Below are 21,538 nucleotides of genomic sequence, written 5' to 3'. Positions count from 1 at the left end.
CCCAGCATCAGGGTCTTTTACAATAAGTCAGTTCTTCGCATCAGGTGGCCAAAGTATTGTAGTTTCAGCTTCAACGTCAGTCCTTCCGATGAACACCCAGGACTGATCTCCTTTAGGATGGAGTGGTTGGGTCTCCTTGCAGTCCAAGGGACTCTCAAGAGTCTTTTCCAACACCACAGTTGGAAAACATCAATTCTTTGGTGCTCAGCCTTCTTTATGGTCCAACTCTCAAATCCATACATGACTACTGGAAAAGTAATGTCTCTGGTTTTTAATATGCTGTCTAGGTTTCTCATAGCTTTTCTTCCAAGGAGCAAGCATCTTAATTTTATGGCTGCAGTCACTGTCCGCAGTGATTTTGGAGCCCAAGAAAATAAAGTGTATTGCTGTTTCTATTGTTTCCCCATCTATTTGCCATGAAGTGATGGGACCCGATGCCTTGATCTTAGTTTTTTGAATGTTGAGTTTTAAGCCAGTTTTTTCACTCTCCTCTTTCACGTTCATCAAGAGGCTCTTTAATTCCTCTTTGCTTTCTGCCGTAAGGGTGGTGTCATCTGCATATCTGAGGTTATTGATATTTCTCCTGGCAATCTTGATTTCAGCTTGTGCTTCATCTGGCCTGGCATTTTGCATGATGTACTCTGTATATAGGTTAAGTAAAAAGGGATAAGGGACTTTTTGAGTTGTATTATAGAAGAGAAAGGGCTTTCCAGCTGATGTAGTAGTATAAAAAGAATTCGCAGGCCAATGCAGGAGATGCAAGAGATGCGGGTTTGATCCCTGGGTGGGGAAGATCCCCCGAAGGAGGAAATGGCTGGAGTCCCTGGGATGGCAAAGAGTCAGATATGACTGAGTGACTGAACACACACTAGGAAGAGAAAGTCATGAGGCAGGAAGAGCATTGTCACAGCCCTGGCAAAAATGAAGGAGCCGAAGGAAGATGGGAGAAAGCGTTATCAGGGGAGAGGTGGGAGGAAAGTGGACACTGAAAGAAGAACAGGTCGTCCCATCTCTGCCCTTATAATGCTTCCTCCCATCATCCTTCTGCCCCTCGTCTCTGCCAGCGCTGTGACAATGTTCTTCCACGTGGTATTCCTGCCTCCTGACTTTTTCTTCTATGTGTGTGTTCAGTTGCTCAGTCGTGTCCGACTCTGCAATCCCACAGGTGTGACTATTTTGCCTAATATTTGTCTAGTATGTATTGAAGGGCCTTCCCTGGTGGCTCAGATGGTAAAGAGTCTGCCTGCAATGCGGGAGACTGGGATTCGATTCTGGGGTGGGGGAGGTCTCCTGGAGCAGGAAATGGCAACCCTCTTTAGTATTCTTGCCTGGAAAATCCCATGTATGGAGGAGACTGGTGGGGTACAGTCCATGGGGTCGCAAAGAGCCGAACACGACTGAGCGACTAACACACCCGCACATGTCTTGAACTTGCTTTGGGACTTTTGAGGCTATTCAAAGAGCTTGACATCTACTTAGAAAAACAAGACCTATGCACAGGCGGAATCAAAGGAATATTTTTAGAGTAACAGAGTGAGAAAATTGAGAGCCTCAGGCCTAAGTGGTGCCTCTGTGAACCTTGTCTGACCAGAAGGTCACTAGATTCTACAACTGGTAGATGCTGTGCATGTTCAGGTAGGCAGTGAGGTCATGAGGTGTGCGAAGTCTGATGACCACCCCACTGCACACTTGGTACCTCCGTATCAGTGAGAGAACTGCTTCAGGTTGGAGTTGGAAGGAATTCTGGAGATCTTTGACACCATCCTGTTATTTTCTCTTCTTCCCATTTTATGGAAGAGGAAACTGAGACCCAGAGAGGGGATTGGAGTTGTCCAAGATCATACAACTAGTTTGGATCAGCAGTGGGACCAGAACCCAGGTCTGCAGATGCAGAACTTGTGTCTCTCAAATGCTGCTTCTCTCTTGTACCCCAGGAGGTGCAAGAGAGCCTGTCAAAGCCTCTGTTGACAGAAGCAAGCACTTCCTCATTCTAGGAGTGATAAACAGAATGGCTGTTGCTTAGTGAACAGCCATTTTATCTTCTGTTACTTCCTTTGCAAGGTTATGTTGTAATATTGTCCACAACAGCAAGCCCAGACACTTAAACAAAACAACAACAAAACATTTGTACATGTCTTCTAGTGATCAGTGTGAGTAATGGTCTTTGATGCTACAGAGCTCATCTTGGGGAATATAAAATAGGACACCATGACCTTTATTCCTCCTTAGCCTCATAGCCAAAACATAAATCTGCAGATGCAGGTGAGAGGCATTGTAACAGTCTGGAAAACCTGGAAGCTGGGAAACCTAGGTTTCTTGCATTAGACACCACCTTCTTGGGTCCCCTTGGGCAGGTCTTGTCCACTGCCTGGGCCCATTTCCTCATCTAAACAATGAGTTCTCAGTGATATCTGGGGTCCCCTTTCTCCCTTGCTCTCCCCCTCCATAAACTCTATTTACTGGGGCTTCCCTGGTGGCTCAAATGGTAAAACATCTGCCTGTAATGTGGGAGACCTGGGTTTGATTCCTGGGTCGGGAAGATCCCCTAGAGAAGGAAATGGCAATCCACTCCAGCACTCTTGCCTGGAAATTCCCATGGACGGAGGAGCCTGATAGGCTACAGTCCATGGGGTCGCAAAGAGTTGGACATGACTGAGCAACTCCACTTTCTTTCTTTCTTTTCTTTACTTAAAGCAGAAATAGGGTGTGATTGTGAAAGGAGAGAGAAAGAAAATGTGGAAGTGCATTTAATTCAATGATTTTTAAACTCTAGCTTTATTCATTAAACAAATATTTACTATCAATTTATGCCAGGCACTTGGGCATTTTTTTGGCTAAAATGAGATAAGAACCCACCAATGAATAAAGAATGGCATGTCCCAAGTTTAAGGAGTCACATTAGTTCAGTTCAGTCACTTAGTCGGGTCCGACTCTTTGCGACCCCATGAATCAGAGCACGCCAGGCCTCTTTGTCCATCACCAACTCCTGGAGTTCACTCAAACTCACGTCCATCGAGTCGGTGATGCCATCCAGCCATTTCATCCTCTGTCATCCCCTTCTCCTCCTGACCCCAATCCCTCCCAGCATCAGGGTCTTTTCCAGTGAGTCAACTCTTTGCATGAGGTAGCCAAAGTATTGGAGTTTCAGCTTTAGCATCAGTCCTTCCGATGAACACCCAGGACTGATCTCCTTAAGGAAGGACTGGTTGGATCTCCTTGCAGTCCAAGGGAGTCTCAAGAGTCTTCTCCAACACCACAATTCAAAAGCATCAATTCTTCCGTGCTCAGCTTTTTTAACAGTCCAACTCTCACATCCATACATGACTACTGGAAAAACCGTAGCCTTGACTAGACAGATGTTTATTGGCAAAGTAATGTCTCTGCTTTTGAATATGCTATCTAGGTTGGTCATAACTTTCCTTCCAAGGAGTAAGCATCTTTTAATATCATGGCTGCATTCACCATCTGCAGTGATTTTGGAGCCTAAAAAAATAAAGTCTGACACTGTTTCCACTGTTTCCCATCTATTTCCCATGAACAGATGCCATGATCTTCGTTTTCTGAATGTTGAGCTTTAAGCCAACTTTTTCACTCTCCACTTTCACTTTCATCAAGAGGCTTTTGAGTTCCTCTTCACTTTTTGCCATAAGGGTGGTGTCATCTGTATATCTGAGGTTACTGATATTTCTCCCAGCAATCTTGATTCCAGCTTGTGCTTCTTCCAGCCCAGCGTTTCTCATGATGTACTCTGCATAGAAGTTAAATAAACAGGGTGACAATATACAGCCTTGACGAACTCCTTTTCCTATTTGGAACCAGTCTGTTGTTCCATGTCCAGTTCTAACTGTCGCTTCCTGACCTGCATATAGGTTTCTCAAGAGGCAGGTCAGGTGGTCTGGTATTCCCATCTCTTTCAGAATTTTCCACAGTTGATTGTGATCCACACAGTCAAAGGCTTTGGCATAGTCAATAAAGCAGAAATAGATGTTTTTCTGGAACTCTCTTGCTTTTTCCTTGATCCAGAGGATGTTGGCAATTTGATCTCTGGTTCCTCTGCCTTTTCTAAGACCAGCTTGAACATCTGAAGTTCATGGTTCACGTATTGCTGAAGCCTGGCTTGGAGAATTTTGAGCATTACTTTACTAGCGTGTGAGAGGAGTGCAATTGTGGTGTAGTTTGAGCATTCTTTGGCATTGCCTTTCTTTGGGATTGGAATGAAAACTGACCTTTTCCAGTCCTGTGGCCACTGCTGAGTTTTCCAAATTTGCTGGCATATTGAGTGCAGCACATTCACAGTATCATCTTTCAGGATTTGAAATAGCTCAACTGGAATTCCATCACCTCCACTAGCTTTGTTCGTAGTGATGCTTTCTAAGGCCCACTTGACTTCACATTCCAGGATGTCTGGCTCTAGGTGAGTGATCACACCATCGTGATTATCTGGCTCGTGAAGAATTTTTTTGTACAGTTCTTCTGTGCATTCTTGCCACCTCTTCTTAATATCTTCTGCTTCTGTTAGGTCCATACTATTCTTGTCCTTTATCGAGCCCATCTTTGCATGAAATGTTCCCTTGGTATCTCTAATTTTCTTGAAGAGATCTCTAGTCTTTCCCATTCTGTTGTTTTCCTCTATTTCTTTGCATTGATCGCTGAGGAAGGCTTTCTTATCTCTCCTTGCTATTCTTTGGAACTCTGTACTCAGATGCTTCTATCTTTCCTTTTCTCCTTTGCTTTTTGCTTCTCTTCTTTTCACAGCTATTTGTAAGGCCTTCCCAGATAGCTATTTTGCTTTTTTGCATTTCTTTTCCATGGGGATGGTCTTGATCCCTGTCTCTTGTACAATGTCATGAACCTCCGTCCATAGTTCATGAAGCACTCTATCAGATATAGTCCCTGAAATCTATTTCTCACTTCCACTGTATAATCATAAGGGATTTGATTTAGGTCATACCTGAATGGTCTAGTGGTTTTTCCCACTCTCTTCAATTTAAGTCTGAATTTGGCAATAAGGAGTTCATGATCTGAGCCACAGTCAGCTCCCGGTCTTGTTTTTGCTGACTGTATAGAGCTTCTCCATCTTTGGCTGCAAAGAATATAATCAATCTGATTTCGGTGTTGACCATCTGGTGATGTCTATGTGTATTCTTCTCTTGTGTTGTTGGAAGAAGGTGTTTGCTACAACCAGTGCACTCTCTTGGCAAAACTCTATTAGCCTTTGCCCTGCTTCATTCCATATTCCAAGGCTAAATTTGCCTATTCAGTTCAGTTCAGTTCAGTCGCTCAGTCGTGTCCGACTCTTTGCAACCCCATGAATCACAGCACACCAGGCCTCCCAGTCTGCCGGGAGCCAGTGTGAGGAACTCCACCCATGGCAAAGGTCATGAGCAAGGAGGCTCGGCATACGCAAAGGTGGGATCGAGCTTCAGGAGTCCCCCTGGAAATTCTCGAGCACCTACCCCCAAAACCAGAGTCTGCCTACTTTACTGATTTGTGCTCTCACCTACACCTCTGACTTTATGGGTGGCTGTCCCCCACCACCTCTCTCTGAAAAAGTTAACTTACAGCTCCAGTTAATAAAGTTCCTGGGCGTGACAAGAGTGTTTCAACCTATATACTCCTTTGGAAGTCCTCTAGCCAGCCTGAACAGGTTCTTCCGGCCACATGTGATTGTTCACAGCCTCCCAACCGTGAGAGGCATGAGATGTTCTAAACTGTCTAAATATGGATTCCTTTGAGCAGTTAGAAGATTGATTAGAAATTGTATTGGTGAAGGGTTTTTCACTTGTTGGGCCAATGTTTGCTGCTAAGTTTCCATATCCCTTACCACTGTGTCCCTGGCAGTGTATTGATTAATATAATTGGTGTATAGGAATGTAAGTAGTAGCTTTAATGTTTGTGACCTTGGACCCTTGAGTTAATTCTTTTCTTGTTATAGCCCACCACACCTTTGCCCTATAGGAATGCAACTTTATCTAATGCTTTCAGAGGGTGGTGCCTGACTTTAGAATAATCACCTTTAGAGAAAAACAAGTTTTCTGAAGAAAGGGTCATAAAATGTTAACAGGCCCCCTGGCCAGAAGATGATGTAAATCACCTAAACTTTTGCATATGATATGTTTGAAAGCCTGGCTTTGGTAAGGATCAAGGACTACTGACCTTCCCCCATTATCCTTTATGCACAACTTAAGGTATTAAAAACTAGTTTGGAAAATAAAGTGCGGGCCTTTTTCACCGAAGCTTGGTCTCCCCATGTCATTCTTTCTCTCACCTTCTGGCTGAATTCCCATCTGGAGGCTCGTCAAGCCTACTAATTATGCCTGGGCTTCTAAGATCTGACTGGGGATGCCTTAGTGTCTCCTCTCCTTCGGGAGAATGGGAGGATGCCTGCGGCCTACGTAGGTGACGCAAATTCCTTGTCTTGGAATTTTATTAGCTTTCCATGTAAACCAAGTTATTCAGCCTCTTTTTTTCTTCACTGAATTTCTTCACTGAGCTATCCTTATTTAACCACTCTTCATATCTTTAATTAACATTTAAATAAGCTATTGTTTCCTGATCGACACCCTCCCTACTTAGAATTCCCTGGATCCACCGGGGCTGGACCCCAGCACCTGTCCCATCACCAACTCCCGGAGTTTGCTCAGACTTACGTCCATCGAGTCAGTGATGCCATCCAGCCATCTCATCCTCTGTCATCCCCTTCTCCTCCTGCCCCCAATTCCTCCCAGCATCAGAGTCTTTTCCAATGTTAACTCTTCGAAGGAGGTGGTCAAAGTACTGGAGTTTCAGCTTTAGCATCATTCCTTCCAAAGAAATCCCAGGGCTGATCTCCTTCAGCATGGACTGGTTGGATCTCCTTGCAGTCCAAGGGACTCTCAAGAGTCTTCTCCAACACCACAGTTCAAAAGCATCAATTCTTCGGCGTTCAGCTTTTGAAAGGTTGTTGTTGAATCACACGAAGACACCGGGATTCTTGGCCCCCGGAGAAGAATTCAATCCGGGGCCAGAGACGAGGCTTGATTTCTCAGAGCTTTTGTGTAACAAAGTTTTATTAAAGTATAAAGGAGATAGAGACAGCTTCTGACATAGGCATCAGAAGAGGGCAGAAAGAGTACCCACTTGCTAGTGTTAGCAATGAAGTTATGTACTCTCCAATGAATCCAAAGAATGTCTGGAGGTTGTAAAGACCTCACCAGACCTACTCCCATAATTTACATTTTAAGATAACAGAATTAGCCAGAGGGCTTAATCCAGTGACTGTCCTCAGGCAGGATACATTATTGTTATATAATCCCTGTAAAGACCAGGTCTACTCCCATAATTTACGTTTTAGGATAACAGAATTAGCCAGAAGGTTTAACCCAGAGACTGTCCTCAGGCAGGATACATTGTTATATAATCCTAAGGAATGTAGAGAAGGAAAAAAAGTTTGTCCTTCTTTCTCCTTGAGAATTCCAGACCCCTCTCCTTGGAGACCCCTAGACTCCTTATCAACCTGCCTAGGAAATGACTCTCTCATTCCCCCCTTTTCTTTTAGGAGAATTATGTTGCCTAGGGAAAGGGGCGTCATTCTCGTTCCATAACTGCTTCCGAGCTGACAAGGGGCGTTGTCCCTAAATTGGTGAGGCAACATATTCTCCTAATCCTCATATTGAGGATATCTGATCCAGGGGCCCCAAATAGTAGTTGGAGGAAGCTGCAACAGTAGCAGGAATTTGAGCAACCATTTGTAACTTAAAAGCATTCATGCGGCTAGAAACAAGTCCAGTTACACAGTTACAGATGCAGGCAACATAGTCATTAAAACAAGTTAAAAATCGAAATTAAAAGTCACATTATGTCCATAGTTAAAGTGCAACGTGTTGCACCAGTCCATTTTAGGGTTAGGGTTAGGGTTCAGATGAAGAAGAGGCATCGCATGTGATTGTTGTCGAAGGTATTCACAGACTTTGAGAAAGTCTTTTCCTTGAAGTGGAGATGTCCACCTCCGGAAGCCTTCCACTGATGAAGAGGGGAGTGCTCCACAGACCCAGCATTTAGACCGATTGTGGAATGCAGCGTAGGAGTGAGCCCAGAATAGGAAGGCACTGTCTTGAGGATCAAACGGCAGACTCAGGAGTTTTGGAGTCAGCAGAAGTACTCACATAGATTATCAGGCCCATCCGCTGCCCTGTGCTTAACTCTAGAGCTCGGGTCAGGGCCACAAGCTCCACTAACTGAGCACTGGTTCCCTGGGGGAGAGATTTTGCTTCCAAAACCTGTTCAGCAGTCACCACGGCATAACCTGCTTTACGCTTTCCATCCTGAACAAAAGAACTGCCATCTGTAAATATTTCCATGTCAAGATTGTCTAATGGGGTATCCTTTAGATCCTCCTGAGCTGCATAGTTTAAAGTTAGGAATTGAGAACAATCATGACCAGGTGTTTCATTTTCCTTCTCAGGACGGAAAGTGGCAGGATTTAAATTTCCACAAACTTTAAGCTTAGTTACTGGTCCTTCTAACAACGACTGATATTTAAGAAGCCTACTGTCTGTCATCCAAATAGTAACCTTAGAATTTAAGATTCCACTCACATGAGAAGTCAGTAAAGTAAGTTTTCGTCTATTAATTATTTTTAAAGCTTCAGATGCTAATAAAGCCGCTGCCCCAATTACTCTTAGGCAGTGGGGCCACCCACGTGAAATTACATCTAATTCTCTGCTTAGATAAGCAATAGGTTGCTGGTGAGGTCCTCGGGGTTGTGTCAAAACTCCCATTGCCACACCTTTTCTTTCAGTGACAAACTAAATTCTGACCCTGTGGGCAAGCTCAGAGCTGGAGCTTGCAGGAGAGCAGTCTGAGGAATCTTAAAGCCTTTTGAGTTTCTGGAGACCAAACCAGTTTGTCGGTTTGGGCCTGCTGAGTTTCAGCTATAAGTTTATATAAAGGCTGGGCAAGTTCCCCATAACCCGGAATCCAAATGCGACAGTAACCTGTGATTCCCAAAAATCCTCTCAATTGTCTTAAAGTCATAGGTAGGGGATGGTTTAGTATAGGTTTAATTCTCTCAGGGCCTATGGCCCTAGTTCCTTCTGATATGATTAGGCCCAGATATCTAACCGATTGTTGACACAGCTGAGCCTTTTCTCTTGATGCCTTGTAACCACAGCCTGCCAGAAAGTTTAAGAAATCTTCTGAGGCTCGCGAACAAGCTTCCTCTGTCTCAGCACAGAGCAAAATATCATCTACATATTGTAACACCACCGCTTCAGAGCTATTAAAGTTTTGTAGATCCCGTGACAAACTGTCCAAATAAGTGAGGACTGTCACGAAATCCCTGAGGCAAAACTGTCCAGGTTAACTGAGAAGCTTCCTGCGTAGGGTCTTCAAAGGCAAATAGAAATTGACTTTCTTCTGCCAAAGGCACCGAATAGAAGGCATCTTTCAAATCGACTATTGAAAAATATTTGGCTCGTTCAGGAATTTCAGACAATAGAGTATAAGGATTAGGCACCACGGAGTGTAAAGGAACTACAGCCTCAGTTATTATTCGTAAATCTTGAACTAGTCTCCATTTACCATTTGATTTCTTTATACCCCAAATAGGAGTGTTGCAAGGACTGTTACAGGGAATTAATAGTCCCTGCTCCTTTAAAATTTCGATGATGAGTTTTAACCCTTCCTTAACCTCAGGTTTCAGTGGATACTGCTTCTTATGTGGGAATACGTGCGGGTCTTTGAGCTTAACAACTACAGGAATAGCATTTTGTGCTCGGCCCACAGATTTTCCATCAGCTCATACCCTAGGATTTACATTTTGTTCAACTAAAGGGAGAGAAAGGGAGGGCTCCATATTCATGAAAACAGAGGCATGGACCTTGCTCAGTATATCCCTTCCCAAAAGGGGTGAGGGAAATTCTGGCACGATCAGAAACTCGTGTGAAAACAGCACAGAATCCCAGTTGCAAGATAAAGAATAACTGAAATAATACCTTTTGGCTCGTCCAGACAGTCCTATTATGGAAGCAATTCGGGAAGAAAGTGGGCCAGGGGCTTCAGTAAGCACTGAATAAGTTGCCCCAGTATCTAAAAGGAAATCGATGGGTTGGCCCCCCACAATTATTAATACCCGGGGTTCCTCAGATGTAATTAGGACGGGAGCTTGTGTGGGGACCCCCGGGCACCTTCAGTCCTGATTGTCTTGAGAGTCTGACCCCGGAGACCTACGCCTCTGGGGGCAGTCTCTCTTCCAGTGTGGTCCTTTGCAGACAGGACATGGAGCCGGGGGCAGCTTAGATGCCTGAGGGCAATCCCGCTTGAGGTGCCCCTCCTTTCCACAGTAGTAGCAAGCCCATCCCTTTTCACCTGGGTCCCTCTGGGCATTTTTCTCAGGATGTTTAAGAACGTTTTTCATAGCCATGGCAAAGGCTTCCGCCTTTTCCCTCATCTTTTTTTGCCTTTCTTTTCCTCATATTCCCTACCATAATAGACTGAGCCAGTTGTAACAGAGTATCTAAAGACTGATTTGGTCCTTATTCCCATTTTAATAGCTTATGGCGGATATCTGGAGCCAACTGAGTGAGAAATCTATCCTTTAAGATCACTTTTCCCTCTTCACTTTCAGGATCAATCTCAGTGAATCTGCGAAGGCCTTCTCTTAGTCTGTCTAGGAGTTTACCAGGAGCTTCCTTCTCCTGTTCTATGTCTGCTAATTTGCCATAGTTTAAAGGCTTAGAACGCGCCTGCCTAAGTCCCTCAAGAATACATCTAACAAAATGACTGATCCCATCTTCCTTTAGCTGTGTTGTAGTCCCAGTCTGGTTCTATAGTTGGGACCGCCTGATTCCCAGTGGGGAGGGCCCCTATCTCGTTCTCCCTCTTCCCTACTGATTCATTACCAAGCCACTCATCTCCATAAGTAACCGCTTTTCCCAAAACTCGAGTCTTTGACTCGGGAGTCAGCGTTTGTCCCCAAGATATACATCACATCCTTCCAAGTGAGGTCATAAAGCAGAGTAACACCTTTAAAAGCTCTAATATATTTTTCTGGGTCCTCTAAATAGTCTCCCAGATCCTCCTTGATTCTTTGTATTTCTTGATAAGAAAAAGGCTTATTAACTCTCACAGACTGATTGTTTCTCCCGGTGGGTGTTTCATAAAGAGGCAACAGCTTGTGTGGCTGTTTCTCAGTCTCTCTGGCTGCTTTGCACATATGATCCCAGGGATAGATTTGAGAAACCAGTTTTTCTTCTTCTCTTTGTCTCCTGTCCTCCATCTCATCTCTTACTTCAATGGTCTGAGTTTCTACTGAAACCAGAGTAGTCTGAGGTGTACTGAGATAGGAGTTGTTTGGACCTCCATGTGGGCAGTTTGAATCTCAGTTTGGATTTCCACTGAGACCAAGGCAACCCTTCTGAGGGGGGTTCTCTGGCTTTCAGTTTTCTCAGCTTGGAGCCCCAGGTACGGGGGCAAAGTAGGAGGACAGGAGGGAGCTGAAGGTTTCACGCCCAAATCTATACCCTTAGGACACAAGTCTGGCATATTTCGCAGAGAGAAAAAGGGCAACACTTCTAACCATTTCCTTTGTTCCTTACAGAACCGGTCTAATTGTAGAACAGTATCATACCCTCCAACTGGCCACCATTCGCCGTCCTCCAATGGATACCGTGGCCATGCAGTATCACATAGGATGACCAGGTGTGTCTCCTTTAAGCCCTGAGGGTCACATCTATCCCAGTTTTTCAGGATGCAGTTCAAAGGAGTGAGGCTGGAATTGTTAGCTCCCATCTATAAAAAAGAAAAAAAGCGACCAGCACCATTTTTCTACTGGAGGCGTCCCTCCCTGCTCTAGATGGGGGTGTAGACAGACTTTACACCAAAAGCTTTTCCTTCCTGGTCGGACTTAGTCTGCCCCTTACCAACGCAGGCGCCGTACTCGTCCCTCCTGGTTCTACCACCAAGATGGGGTGGGGATGTATCAGGGGTAGACCTGATAGCATCCCTACTTGACGTCCAGCTCTTCACCCTTAACCTTGCTTGCCTCTGATGTCACCCGGGGTGAATCAGAGTAACCTTCCGGAATGCCTCCCAAGCTAAGACCACTGGGGAAAACATTTGTCACCTGAGTGCCTGTGCACTACCCTGAGTATTTCCTAACCACAATAAGACCGATGCGAACATAAAACTGAGATGTTCTTTCCAAGCATCACCACACCAGTATAAGAGCCTCCTCCGATCCACTAAGAGCCAGCATTACCAAAGGAAAAAACCCATTGCAGTCCCAATCTGATTAACCTTTAACCTCAGAGATGTTCTTGGAGCTAGAGCTCCATCTAGCTTCTGAACTTTCGATTCCTAGCGAGGCTAGGCGCTTTCTTGACTACCAATCCAAGTTTGGGACCTAAGCCACAGTACACAGTAACAGTATAGATCACACATCCATTGAAAGTCTATGATCCGATAGATTAGGTTAGTACTTCTAATTCCCAAGGAGTTATGAAATGGTCAAAGAGACCGAAAATTTGACCAAGAAAGGAGAGTTTGGTCCACACACTTTGCCCATTTCTGGTCGGTTCCCGAAGGAGACATTGGGTGCCTCTTGGCATTGGCTGGTTGGTATAAACCCCCTACAGGTTTCTGCCATAAACCGTATGAGATCACCGTGGAACCGCAGAGCAGGGCTCCTTACTTGCTTCACGCAGGGCATGTCATTCATCCACACAAGCACACTGTAGAGTTAATAAAGCATGGCAGAAAATGTGTTCACTAAGAGACAAAGAACTAGAGCTCCAAGCATCCTTACCTTGTCCTGAAGGATCCTGGACGAGCCCTCAAGATGAAAGGTTGTTGTTGAATCACATGAAGACACTGGGATTCTTGGCCCCCGGAGGAGAAGAATTCAATCTGGGGCCAGAGACGAGGCTTGATCTCTCAGAGCTTTTGTGTAACAAAGTTTTATTAAAGTATAAAGGAGATAGAGAAAGCTTCTGACATAGGCATCAGAAGAGGGCAGAAAGAGTACCCATTTGCTAGTGTTAGCAATGAAGTTATATACTCTCCAATGAATCCAAAGAATGTCTGGAGGTTGTAAAGACCTCACCAGACCTACTCCCATAATTTACATTTTAAGATAACAGAATTAGCCAGAAGGCTTAATCCAGTGACTGTCCTCAGGCAGGATACATTATTGTTATATAATCCTTGTAAAGACCAGGTCTACTCCCATAATTTACATTTTAGGATAACAGAATTAGCCAGAAGGTTTAATCCAGAGACTGTCCTTAATCCAGAGACTGTCCTCAGGCAGGATAAATTATTGTTATATAATCCTAAGGAACGTAGAGAAGGAAAAAAAGTTTGTCCTTCTTTCTCCTTGAGAATTCCAGACCCCTCTCTCCTTGGGGACCCCTAGACTTCTTATCCCAGAGAAGGCATTGGCACCCCACTCCAGTACTCTTGCCTGGAAAATCCCATGGATGGAGGAGCCTGGTAGGCTGCAGTCCATGGGGTCGCTGGGAGTCGGACACAACTGAGCGACTTCACTTTCACTTTTCACTCTCATGTATTGGAGAAGGAAATGGCAGCCCACTCCAGTGTTCTTGCCTGGAGAATCCCAGGGACGGGGGAGCCTGGTGGGCTGCTGTCTATGGGGTCGCACAGAGTCGGACACGACTGAAGCGACTTAGCAACAGCAGCACACCCCTTATCAACCTGCCTAGGAAATGACTCTCACTTTCTTCACAGTCCAACTCTCACATCCATACATGACCACTGGAAAAACTATAGCCTTGACTAGACGGACCTTTGTTGGCAAAGTAATGTCTCTGCTTTTCAATATGCTATCTAGGTTGGTCATAACTTTTCTTCCAAGGAGTAAGCATCTTTTAATTTCATGGCTGCAGTCATCATCTGTAGTGATTTTGGAACCCCAAAAAATAAAGTCTGACATTGTTTCCCCATCTATTTCCCATGAAGTGATGGGACCGGATGCCATGATCTTCGTTTTCTGAATGTTGAGCTTTAAGCCGATTTTTCACTCTCCTCTTTCACTTTCATCAAGAGGCTTTTTAGTTCCTCTTCACTTTCTGCCATAAGAGTGGTGTCATCTGCATATCTGAGGTTATTGATATTTCTCCCGGCAATCTTGATTCCAGCTTGTGCTTCTTCCAGTCCAGCGTTTCTCATGATGTACTCTGCATAGAAGTTAAATAAGCAGGGTGACAATATACAGCTTTGACGTACCTCTTTTCCTATTTGGAACCAGTCTGTTGTTCCATGTCCAGTTCTAACTGTTGCTTCCTGACCTGTGTACAAATTTCTCAAGAGGCAGGTCAGGTGGTCTGGTATTCCTATCTCTTTCAGAATTTTCCACAGTTTATTGTGATCCACACTGTCAAAGGCTTTGGCATAGTCAATAAAGCAGAAATAGATGTTTTTCTGGAACTCTCTTGCTTTTTCCATGATCCAGCGGATGTTGGCAATTTGGTCTCTGGTTCCTCTGCCTTTTCTAAAACCAGCTTGAACATCTGGAAGTTTGTGGTTCACATATTGCCGAAGCCTGGCTTGGAGAATTTTGAGCATTACTTTATTAGTGTGTGAGTACTCCAGGTGTTTCTTGACTTCCTACTTTTGCATTCCAGTCCCCTATAATGAAAAGGATATCTTTTTTTGGGTGTGAGTTCTAAAAGGTCTTGAAGGTCTTCATAGAACCATTCAACTTCAGCTCCTTCAGCGTTACTGGTTGGGGCATAGACTTGGATTACTGTGATATTGAATGGGTTGCCTTGGAAACAAACAGAGATCATTCTGTCGTTTTTGAGATTGCATCCAAGCACTGCATTTCGGACTCTTTTGTTGACCATGATGGCTACTCCATTTCTTCTAAGGGATTCCTGCCCACAGTAGTAGATATAATGGTCATCTGAGTTAAATTCACCCATTCCAGTCCATTTTAGTTCGCTGATTCCTAGAATGTCGACGTTCACTCTTGTCATCTCCTGTTTGACCACTTCCAATTTGCCTTGATTCATGGACCTAACATTCTAGGTTCCTATGCAATATTGCTCTTTACAGCATCAGACCTCGCTTCTGTCACCAGTCACATCCACAACTGGGTATTGTTTTTGCTTTGGCTCCATCCCTTCATTCTTTCTGGAGTTATTTCTCCACTGATCTCCAGTAGCATATTGGGCACCTACTGACCTGGGGGGTTCCTCTTTCAGTATCCTATCATTTTGCCTTTTCATACTGTTCATGGGGTTCTCAAGGTAAGAATACTGAAGTGGTTTGCCATTCCCTTCTCCAGTGGACCACATACTGATGGTAGTAACATAAATTTGTGCAACCACTGTGGAAAATAGAATAGAGATTCCTCAAAAAACTAAAATAGAGCTCTCACATGATTCAGCAATTCCTCTCCGCTAATCCAAAAAAATACATGAGCCCCAATGTTCATAGCAGCATTATTTACAGTAACTGGAAGCAACCTAAATGCCCATCAACAGATGAATGGATAAAGAGGCTGTGGAATGGAACACCACCGAGTCATGAAAAAGAATAAATTCCTGGCAGGTGCAACAACATGAATAGACCTGGAGGCTATTACGCTAAGGGAATAAGCCAGACAGAGAAACATGAATAGTGCATATGTTCTTACTTATGTGTGGAATCTAAAAAAACAAACAAACAAAAATGAACATAACAAAACAAAAACAGACTCACAGTCATAGAGAACAAACTAGTAATTACTGGTGGGGAGACAGAAGCAGGGAGGGACAAGAGGAGTTGGGGTTAAAAGGTACAAACTACCATGTATAAAATAAATAAGCTACAAGGATATATTGTACAACACAGGGAATATAGCCAATATTTATAATAAATTAATGGAATTTTTTTTTGTCTAGAAAAATGTTGACTCATTGTTTTATACCTGAAACTAATGTAGTAATAACATTGGAAATCAGCTATACTGCAAATGAAAAAAAAAAAAAAAAAAAGACACCCAGAAATAAAGAATGGGGAAAGGCCATGTGAAGATAGAGGCAGAGGTAGGAGTTATGCTGCCACAAGCCAAGGGACACCAGGAGCTGCCGGAAGTTGGAAAAAGCGAGGAAGTGTCCACATACTGGGAGCGTCCCAGGTGGCTCAGGGCTAAAGAACCCGCCTGCCAATACAAGAGACGCAGGTTTGAACCCTGGGTCAGGAAGATCCCCCGGAAAAGGAAATGGCAACCCACTCCAGTATTCTTGTCTGGGAAATCCCATGGACAGAGGAGCCTGGCGGGCTACAGTCCATGGGGATGGCAAAAGAGTTGGACACAACTTAGCGACTAAACAACAGCATCCTTCCCGTGAAACTTTGGAGACAGCATGGCCCTGTTGACGCTTGATTAGTTTCTAGAGTCCAGAACTGTGAAAGAATAAATTTCTATTGTTATAAGCCACTCGGTTTGTGGAAAGTTGCTGCAGGAAGTTAATATAGGGCACAAAATGAAGTATGTTGAGACATAATGATAAGGTTGCAGCAATTTGCTGTTGCTGCTAAGTCGCTTCAGTTGTGTCTGACTCTGTGCGACCCCATAGACAGCAGCCCACCAGGCTCCCCTGTCCCTGGGATTCTCAAGGCAAGAACACTGGAGTGCGTTCCCATTTCCTTCTCCAATGCATAAAAGTGAAGAGTGAAAGTGAAGTGGCTCAGTCGTGTCTGACTCTTAGCGACTCCATGGACTGCAGCCTACCAGGCTCCTGCGTCCATGGGATTTTCCAGGCGAGAGTACTGGAGTGGGATGCCATTGCCTTCTCCGAATTTGCTGTTATGAAAATTTAATATTATTATTAGATTTATTAAGTCATATTACCACTTATACTTTATACATATTTGTCACTATTAGACTTATTATTATTGAAGTCTGATTATTATTTGTAGGCTTGTTTATTATTACTATCCGAATCAAGCAGAATTTGACTGAACTGGGCCAAGAAGTTAGTGGTAAAGAGGGTAGGCTTAGCAGTCAAACAGAACTGAGTTGAAAACCCCAGCTTTGGGTACATATCAGTAGTGTGATCTCAGTCAAGTGATTTTTGCCTTTTAGACATTGTCCTCATCGGTAAATTGCGGCCACCAAACTCTCTTCATCAGATTATTGTGAGACTGAGATTCCCCATTTAAAAACACTTAGCCCAGGAACTTCCCTCGTGGTCCAGTGGCTAAGATTCTGCACACCCAACGCAGGGGTCCGGGATTCAATCCCTGGTCAGGGAATTAGATTCCACATGCCGAAACTAAGGGATCCCCAGTGCCACAGTGGAGCTGGAAGATCCTGTGTGTCTCAACTAAGACGCACTACAGCCAAATAATTTAAAATACATAAAAGCACTTAGCCCAGTGCCTGGCACACAGTAACATCTCAATAAATGCCAGTCAACTCATGACCAAAGCACATAGTAGGTCTACTCTACTAAAGTTGCCTCAAATAATCTCTCTTCCACGGCCTTGATGATTTCTTTCTTTGTACCACCATCAACTTTCTTTCTTCATTGGGTCTATTCCCAGCAGAATGTAGAATGTGAGCCCCATTAGACAGGGGCAGAGTCTCATTTATGGCTGGACATCCAGGATCTAGCACAGAGCCTAGTGTGTATTGGTGTGATGGTTGGATGAATGAATGAATGGCAAACACCTGGTCTTGTAAATATTAAATGAAGACACGTTTAATCAATACATTTCCTTTTATTCCATCTGTAGTCCCAAATAATTGCATCAGAATTCTTATGCATCCTCCTCACCATCAGCAATTTCTCCTGCCTACTGCTTTAAGCCCCTTTGGTAGGAATCCAGCCTCCCTGATAATGTAAAACATGGGTATCCTGGGATCTTCAAAAGCATGGGGCTGAATCCTTGCTGGAGCTGATGGACTGTGGGACATGAGCCCTATGCTTGGCACATGGTAAGGGAATTTCCCCTTCCTCCCACTTGCTCTGTTTATTATTTGTTATAGGGTTCAGGTGGAAGAGGAGACAAAGGGGCTGAATTGAGGGATGGCTGGGAACAATTCGGGGATTTATAAAACCTTTGTGTATATCTTCCTTTTTCTTGGAGTTGGATTAGACTGGCACACTGCCTGCTTCCAGTGGTACCACCAAAAAGGACTTAGCAAGACCAACAGAATTCTCTGAAGATTCTGCATGCCAAGTGATCCCAGCCTCCTCTGTATTCCCCAGGTCCCTAGGAGACACTGTGATTGTGGATGGGGATTATCAGGGTGTCAGAGAGGGCCACTGCCCTAATAATAAGATGCTCTGAACTGGAGACTTGTCAGTTACCTTTGCAAGAGGGGGATCGACATCCTTGATCCTCATCGAATTTTAGTTCTTGGCCCTCTGTGGGAAGGGTGACCTTCAGGTAGGGCCTTTCATAGCTCTAGAACCAAGGAGGCCCCTAACAGTTAAACAGGAAGAAGGGCTGTCCAGCCATCCCATCTGATATCCTGAGATCCCAGGAGAATGATTCATTCTTCCCAGATCTCCTCCAGGTCCCTCATTGCTGAGCGTAAAAGCTCCACCTGGCTCCTGGGGTCTCTGGAGAATTCAGGCACTAATCTGTTTTATTGGGAAGGTTGTTCTGACCTGCACTGAGCCTGTCCCAAGCCGCCTGCCTCCTGCCCACCTTGCCGCCCCTCACAGGGCCTGACTACCCAATAGACTGTGATCAGGTCATGCAGACAGGCATGACCAGGCTACCTTCCAGGGGTCAGTACCAACACTCAGTGGAAAGGGCTAAGTGTCCAGGCCTCTGGGGCTGGTTCAAGTCAGATGAGAGGACCAAGGCCACTCTTCCTCCTTCGGGGAGTGAAATGACTTCTGACTTGGCTGATTTCATAATGTGAAAGTGATCACATCAGTGATCAGAGCTCATCAGGCCAGGATAGCTCTCTGGAATCTAGCCCGGGGGTGGTTTTCACATCAGCCTCTGTCTCAGTGACTGAGGACCTGGGGATCTCTCCTTTTCCTTCTGGCCCAAGGCCCCTCACGCACTTCTTCCAGCGGGCGAGGCGGTGATGGGCAGAGGACCGGATCTCCCCGCTCCGCAGGGCATAGATAATGGGGTTGACCATGGAGTTGACAAGGCAGAGCAAGGAGCAGAAGGCAAAGACCTTCTTGACCTGGTCGCTTAGCCTGGCACCCAGGCTGTAGACCATGAGGGCCAGTACCGGGAACCAGAATATGAAGAGCACAGCCAGGAGCATCCCCAGGGTCTTAGCCAACCGCACATCTAGCCGCATCCGGGCTATTCCAGACAGGTGTCTGTCCCGGTGCTCAGCCAAGCTGGCTACGTGCTGATGGGCCTTCCAGAGGACATGCGCATAGGTGTAGATGATGCCGGCGAAGAGGGCGGCGATAAACAGGAGCCAGCCCAGCAGATAGTCATTGGGGATCAGGGGGAAAAGCTCAGAGCAGGGCCTGGGGCAGCAGGTCCATCCCATGAGGGGCAGGTAGGACACCAATGCGGCGAGCACCCACATGATGCCCAGGGTCACCAGTGCCCTCCTGCGGGTGAGTAGAGCTTTGTAGGTTGGCGGGTAGCGCAGACAGAGGTAGCGGTCGATGGCAGTCAGCAGCAGGCTGCCTAGGGAGGCTGTGAAGGTCAGAGTCACGCTGCCGATCTTCAGCAGGAAGACAGCTTTGGAATCCACGCCATCGAAGACGTGGAAATGTACAAAGCTGGAGGCAAAGACCACACTGGCCAGAAAGTCGGCCCCAGCCAAGCTGCCAATGAACAGGTAGGAGGGCTTCTTGCGGAGCCGGTGTGAGGACCCGATGAGGTAGAGAACAACCAAGTTCTCCAGGGCACTCAGCAGGCCCAGGAGGGTGCACAGTACCGCGATCGCGATCTTCTGGGGACCGCTCAGGATCATGTACTCCTTCATGGGGTTGAAATTCAAGCCATCGCTGGAGCCATTGGCTGCCTCTATCTTCAGGCATATCTCCATGGGGTGGGTCCCTGGGCTTCTGCTGGGCTTGCCAAGAAGTCTTTGCTGTAGCACAAGAAGAAGAGATGAGTCTTTTTCAATCAGTGCAATGACCTCACACAATCACTGCCAAGTCACTTCAGTCGTGTCCGACTCTAACTGTAGCCAAACTCTTCACCCGAGCAGATGGATCATATTTGTTGCTCTCTGCGGTGTCCCTAGTGTCTCAGACCATAAAGAATCTGCCTGCGATGCAGGAGACCTAGGTTCCATCCCTGGGTGGGGAAGATCCCCCGGAGAAGAGCAAGGCAACTCACTCCAGTATTCTTGCCTGGAGAATCCCATGGACAGAGGCACCTGGTGGGCTACAGTCCACGGGGTGGCAAAGAGTTGGACACGACTTTGTGGCTCACACCTTCACTTTGTCACTTTCCCTCTATTTTACCCTTTCTCCATCCTAGTGAGGATGTACTAGGTCTGTGCTGGTTGCCTTAGGAGAGGCATGTGGGAATTCAAGAAGCTGAAAAAGTGAAAAAAGTGAAGTCGTTCAGTCGTGTCTGACTTTTTGCGACCCCGTGGACTGACCCCTGTCCATGGGGTTTTCCAGGCAAGAGTATTCCAGGCAAGGTTGCCATTGCCTTCTCCAGGGGATCTTCCCCACCCAGGGATCAAACCCAGATCTGCTGCACTGCAGGCAGATGCTTTACCATCTGAGCCACCAGGGAAGTACATCAAGAAGCCAAGGTGGCCTGCAAACTATATGATCTCACATATATGTGGAACTAAAAAAAAACCCCAAATTAATTCAAAGATACAGACACTAGCTTGGTGGTTGCCAGAAGCAGGGATTGGTGGGAGGGTGGTGTGGATGAAATGCCTTTCAATTATAAAAGTACAAGCTTTCAATTATAAAAAAGTCTTGGGGATAGCTACTAATACTATATTTGAAAGTTGCTAAAAGAATAGATCTTGAAATTCCTCATCATAAGAAAAAAACTGCAACTGTGTAATAATAAGGAAATGGCAACCCACTGCAGTACTCTTGCCTAGAAAATTCCATGGATGGAGGAGCCTGGTGGGCTACAGTCCATGGGGTCTCAAGGAGTCGGACACGACTGAGCGACTTCACTTTCACTTTTCAATGACTTATTACGGTGATCATTTCCCACTACGTACAAATATGAAATCATCATGTTATACACCTGGAAATAGTATTATGTCACATGTGAATTATACCTCAATAAAGTAAAATAAGAAATAAAAGTGACTTGCAAGCTTTTTGGGTTTAAGCAAAAAACTACACTAAAGGCTTCATTTTGAAAGTATGGACATGGGGTCGCTCATTTTGAAAGTATGGACATGGGGTCGCTCTGACTGGGGTCAGTCAGACACGACTGAGCAACTGAACTGAACTGAACTGAAGGGTCAGAAACTGAAAGGAGGGCTTCCCTGGTGGCTCAGTGGTAAAGAACCCGCCTGCCAATGCCGGAGACGCAGATTCAGTCCCTGGTCTGGGAAGATCCCACATGCTGGGGAGCAGCTAAGCCCACAGGCCACAACTAGAGCCTGTGCTCTAGAGCCTGAGAGTTA

General features: G+C 45.3%; 1 protein-coding gene across 3 annotated transcripts in view; it reads right to left on the bottom strand.

Moving 5' to 3' along the window:
• Nucleotides 1-17,689: 17,689 nt before the first annotated feature.
• The window catches only part of CNR2 (cannabinoid receptor 2), a 36,750-nt gene continuing 32,901 nt past the window's right edge, over nucleotides 17,690-21,538 (bottom strand). For all 3 annotated transcript variants that reach the window (XM_027520475.1, XM_027520472.1, XM_027520481.1), the window contains one exon: nucleotides 17,690-20,014. In XM_027520475.1, coding sequence (XP_027376276.1) covers nucleotides 18,884-19,969 — 1,086 coding nt within the window. In that variant the 5' untranslated portion in view covers nucleotides 19,970-20,014 and the 3' untranslated portion in view covers nucleotides 17,690-18,883. The remainder of the gene's footprint in view (nucleotides 20,015-21,538) is intronic.

This window comes from Bos indicus x Bos taurus, chromosome 2, assembly GCF_003369695.1.
Source record: "Bos indicus x Bos taurus breed Angus x Brahman F1 hybrid chromosome 2, Bos_hybrid_MaternalHap_v2.0, whole genome shotgun sequence".
Classification (NCBI taxonomy): domain Eukaryota; kingdom Metazoa; phylum Chordata; class Mammalia; order Artiodactyla; family Bovidae; genus Bos; species Bos indicus x Bos taurus.
This window is presented reverse-complemented; position numbering and strand designations above follow the sequence as displayed.